This window comes from Gossypium arboreum, chromosome 2, assembly GCF_025698485.1.
Source record: "Gossypium arboreum isolate Shixiya-1 chromosome 2, ASM2569848v2, whole genome shotgun sequence".
Classification (NCBI taxonomy): Eukaryota; Viridiplantae; Streptophyta; class Magnoliopsida; order Malvales; family Malvaceae; genus Gossypium; species Gossypium arboreum.
The window spans coordinates 22,298,616-22,303,897 of NC_069071.1; the positions used below are offsets into that span (position 1 = coordinate 22,298,616).

At 30.1% G+C, this 5,282-nt stretch overlaps 1 protein-coding gene across 1 annotated transcript; it reads left to right on the forward strand.

The window, feature by feature from the left end:
- The first annotated feature begins 443 nt into the window (after positions 1–443).
- Positions 444–4,773, forward strand: LOC108466169 (uncharacterized). Its single transcript, XM_017766525.2, has 9 exons — positions 444–700; positions 799–953; positions 1,466–1,650; positions 1,957–2,241; positions 2,376–2,434; positions 2,661–2,697; positions 2,785–2,856; positions 3,083–3,383; positions 4,393–4,773. The coding sequence occupies exons 1-9, from the start codon at positions 565–567 to the stop codon at positions 4,771–4,773; spliced, it is 1,611 nt and encodes a 536-aa protein (XP_017622014.2). The 5' UTR covers positions 444–564.
- Positions 4,774–5,282: the final 509 nt, after the last annotated feature.

A 5,282-nucleotide genomic window follows, 5' to 3' on the forward strand; every position in this document is an offset into this window, starting at 1 on the left:
AAGCCCTATAAATTGAGGGCATGAACAAGCTTATTGTATCCTAAGTGAGAGTTGAACCATCATTTCATTTCTTTATATTCCTTTCTCTCTTAATTTTTTTATTCTTCTTTTATTTTTATAATAAAATTAATTTTTTTTTACTTGAAATGATATTTAATTGTCTAATTTTAAGAAGACTACCCTATCTTTTTCACTTAGAAAAGCCTACTCACTTTTTTTAACCCACTAACTCTTAAAAAAAAAAAGTACCCACTTTTTAAAAAAATGCTAAAACTTTTAATACATTTTTTAAAGAAAAACAATTGAAAATTTTTCACGCACATATTGGGTTGGTCAAACTGATAATAACAATTTACAGACAAATATAGACATCCAAAAACAGCAAATACGTGTTTTTGGAAAAAAAAATACGTGCTTCAATTGCAAACCTGAAACATGCATTTAACATACAGAATGTTCACGTTAAATGAAACGCAATGCCTAAACCCTTCTTTGTTTCTCCAGGGAAAGATCGAACCTAGAGACTAAACAACAGAACCAAAAAAAAAAAAAAGGTTAAATAAAATGATAATAGCGATGATGTATAGGCCTAAAAAATTGAAGCAATTTTATATTATACCAGCTTTGTTTCTTATTTTATCAACATTGTTTTCTGTTTCTCATGGTAGAAAAAATGAGAATGTTGATTTGCAATCCGATGGTAATTAACAGATCCTCTAGTTTTTTTTTTTTTTTCTTTCATATTTGTTCATCAAAACACTGGACTTAATGTAAAAATATTCGTTCATTTACATGCAGGAATTATGAGGTTGGTGAAGCGAAAAATGGAAGAAACTGAATCAAGAAATTCGTCAATTATATTAGCTAAGGAAGAGACAGAGAGGCCTGATCCTTTGAATAAATTTAAAGATTACAAAGGAGGATGGGATATAACAAGCAAACATTACCTTGCTGTATGATTTCTAAAACCCTATATAATTTCTTACTTATTTTTCATGATTATTATTTTAAATTATTTAAAATATTAGGGTTGAAAAATTAATATAATTATGTAGAACAAAATTCCAGGAGAGTTGAATTTAATTTAATTTAATTATTTCACTTGTTATGGTTAGTAATTAATGGAATCTGATTATGGTCAATTTGGTTGATTGAAAACAGATAAAAATGTTGAGACATTCAGTTTTTAAAAAAGGTCAATAGAAGTCAATTCCAAAATTGCCTTCCTATCTCAATGGAAACTGGATTTCACAAATCCTTCATTAATTTAGTAAACGTATTTTCATCTTAGTTATATAGTTTTGCCACTTTTATTTAAATAAAATCATATATAAAAAATCAATTCAAAAGTATAATTCAAGTAATTTTAATTTATGAAATAAATCATTTTTTCACAAAGCAACGTGTATTATTTTTTTCATGTTCCAAGCAATTAAAAGTACCAACTCCACCTTGTTGTATGCAGTCTGTTGGTTATAGTTCAGCTCCTTTCGCCCTCATGGCTATAGTCTGGTTTATGTTGTTCGGTATTTTTCTACTTTGTGCTTGCATCTGTTGCTGCTGTTGCCACCGCAACAAGCCCTACGGCTATTCTCGACTTGCTTATGCATGTTCTCTCATCTTTCTCATACTTTTCACCATTGCGACTGTGTAAGTTCTCTTCCACTATTTCATTCAACTCAGTCATTTCCAACCCTAGAATTTTTTGTTTTCATTTGGGTTTTTTTGAAAAAGAAAATTATGTTTCGAATGCCACATTTTAAATATTATTTGTTCATTTATTTTGATTTTCTTACTCAATCCTAAAATTAAGGGTGAGATATATGTTTCACATAGATGTATTCAAAGTTTTTCAATGCATAGAAAGAATCATATAACATACTTATTCCCAAATATATGTGTCAGGATACTTACTTTTTGATTACTTATTTAATGAAGTACTTGTTTGGTTTTCAGTGCTGGATGTGCTTTAATGTTCACTGGAGAAGGAAAGTTCCTGGCCAGTGTAAATGATGTATCACATTACATTGTGAATCAAGGATTAAGCATCTACGATAATATTATAGGCATACAAAATTTTCTTATATCTGCAAAGAATGTTGTTCTGAACAATAAGTTTGTACCCGATGATCTTAAAGGCGAGGTTGACAAGGCCAACAAGTTAATCGACTCCGTAGGAAGCCTTCCTCGTATCAAATCGCAAGACATCACAGATGAAATAAGAAAGTTACTCAAACAAATGTATGTTAATTAACTTGCTTCTCCATCGACATTTTGATTATATGATAGTTGTTATGCAATTTAGATGCAATTCAGACAAGAGAAATATGGTATTAACAGGTTTGTTTAACCAATCCATTGCTCTTTTATTGCAGCAACACTGCTCTTATCACTATTACTGTTTTCATGCTCCTCTTGGCATTTCTTGGATTCTGTGAGTTTTTGTTTTGTTCTCAGAAGTAGATTAAGTGATATTTTGATTATTAAATTTTTAAATTTTAACTCTTTCAAATATTGGGTCAACCTTTATAACCAGACCCAAAATTAATTATTTCTTTTTCATTTTAACAAATAACGGGCTATCATTCTTATTTCATAAACCAAGTTTTTATCTTATATTAGCTATCTCCTCAAGTTCTTTTGTTGTTGATGGATTGCAGTGTTTTCCATTCTTGGCATGAAAACTTGTGTGTATATGTAAGTAACATAGAATCATCATGGCTTCTGTCTTTCATTCTTAATTTTCCATGTTTTAACGAAAAATCTACACTTTTGCAATTGTAGGTTCGTGGTCATTGGGTGGATTGTGATCACACTCACATTTTTCTTGTGCGGCCTGTTTCTCGTTTTTCACAAGTAAGTCTTTAAAAATGCTAAGCTTTCAACCCCTAATTCTAATTCATCCGGTGTAGTAATAAGTCAATAAGAATACAAATTTAAATTGTGAAAATAATATTGTTGGCAGATGAATAGTAAATCAAACATGTAAAATATATTTCAATCTGGTTAGACTTTAGCCGATCCATACCATCTGATTTATGTAACCTCTGTTTTTGTTCCAATACTGTTGACTATAATTCAGCATAGTGTCAGATACATGCATTGCAATGGACGAATGGATTCAAGACCCGATGGCCGAATCAGCAATGGGGGAAGTTCTCCCTTGTTTTGACATGGCATTCGGCAAAGAGATCAAGGAAGCAGGGAAAGGAGTAACCACAAATGTTAACGATTTACTGAACCAATTCATTACCGTTTTAGCCAACAACAATACCGCAAACAATCAATCCGGTCCATTCGTGCCTTTAATCTGCGACCCATACAAACATGGCGACTCTCAGGAGAGTTGCGGTGATGAAGTTCCCTTGAAAAATGCAACAGAGGTAAGAAAATGAAATTTTGATAGTAAAAGTTTGGCTTGGATTGATTTTAAAAATTCGAATTTTGGTTTTTAAAATTAAATGTACCCCCAACTTCAGTTCTTTCAGGCAAAAAAAAAAAAAATCAGTTCATTAGATTTTTTAAACTTTAGATATTAATTTAAAATTTAAAATATTTAATTTTAGGGATAAATTTAAGAACTATATAGAACTTTGATGTAATGTATAATTTGATACATTAACTTTGATTTAATGCAATTATACAGATAAATTTTGGTCGTGAATAAGATGATTACATGAAAATTTAATTTTGGTTTGGTTAAATAAATTTAAATAAATACACTAATTTATTTTTATGTTGGATAAATACAGTTATTTGGGTATATAATATATAGAGAAAGGATTGTATGAAACGGTGGCGCTACGTCATCTCGTATCCCTTTCCAATAGTTTAATGCCATATCATTTCTTATCCGAATTTCGGATTTTATCCTGAAAAAATTAAATCTAAATTAAAATCACGAAATTGAGGATTTTAATACGAATATGGCATAAAATTATTGGAAAGAGATACGTATGACGTGGCATCATTGTTTCATACAATCCTTTCCCTAATATATAAACCTAAAATGATGTTATATTTAGTCATTAAAGAAAACTGAATCAAATCAAAATTGAATATATACATATATATATATATATATAAATGCATATTAGACTAAAGTTCACATGTACTTTTAATATTTAGCCTTATTTTTATGTTATAAAAGTTAAAATTAATTTTAAATAAAATAAAATGAAATTCAATTATTTTGATTAGAACTACTGTTGTTTTTAGCTTGCAAACTGAATTCAAAATAATAATCAAAATTGAAATAAATTGGAATTTAAATCCAACGTTATGAATCAAAAGGATTTTAAAATTTTCACAGATGTATTTGTCTTTCATCTTCAGAACTTGTTCAATTCCAATCTGTCATTTTTGATTTACCATGTTTGCAATTTCATGCAGGAGTGGAAGAAATATGTATGTCAAGTTTCAGAAGATGGTGATTGCACCACACCAGGCCGTCTAACACCAGACATGTATACTGAGATGATTAAAGCAGTGAATATAAGCAACGGGTTATATGACTATAATCCCTTCATTGCTGGCGTTGCTGACTGCAGCATAATCCAAGACACTTTGAAAAATATAACCACAAACCATTGTCCAGGTCTGAAGAAATACAGCGAATGGGTTTACAGTGGCTTAGTCGCCGCCACTGGTTCTGTGATGTTTTCGTTGTTCTTTTGGGTGTTATACGCTAGAGAAAGGCGGCATCGGAAGTATACGAAAAGGATCAATAAAGGATACGATGAGTCGCCTCTTGTTGGAGGGAAGAAGCTGTAAGGAAACCTTTCTTAAACATTTTTCACATCATCAATGGCTGGAAAAAATATATTTTCCGTTTATGTCTACCTCTAGATGTGCAACCCTTTCTTTGGTATAAGAAGAAATGGAAAATACAGTAGAACGAAAGAGTTTTAGAATGACATCAAATATGTGGTACATGTCATTTTGCTTAAACTAACGAGAGTTTCTTTAGATTCGGCCGCAAATCCAATGAGAAAATGGGAGAAGTCATAACAATTGTATTGCACCGTGCATTTGGATTTTGGAATGTACCCTACCGTGCGACAAGCCTCCGGAAAACCCATATTTCCTTTTAATCTAGTAGTGGTAAAGTTACAACATTATCCCTTTTTTTCTTTTCAAATTTTTAATTATTTTTACAATATTTTTAATTTATTAATATTTTAGTCTAAAATTTTGAAATTATACAAATATATATTCATATTTGTTTAATAGGACATAACAAGTATTTTTATAAAATTATAAAATAATTGAATAACTAATTA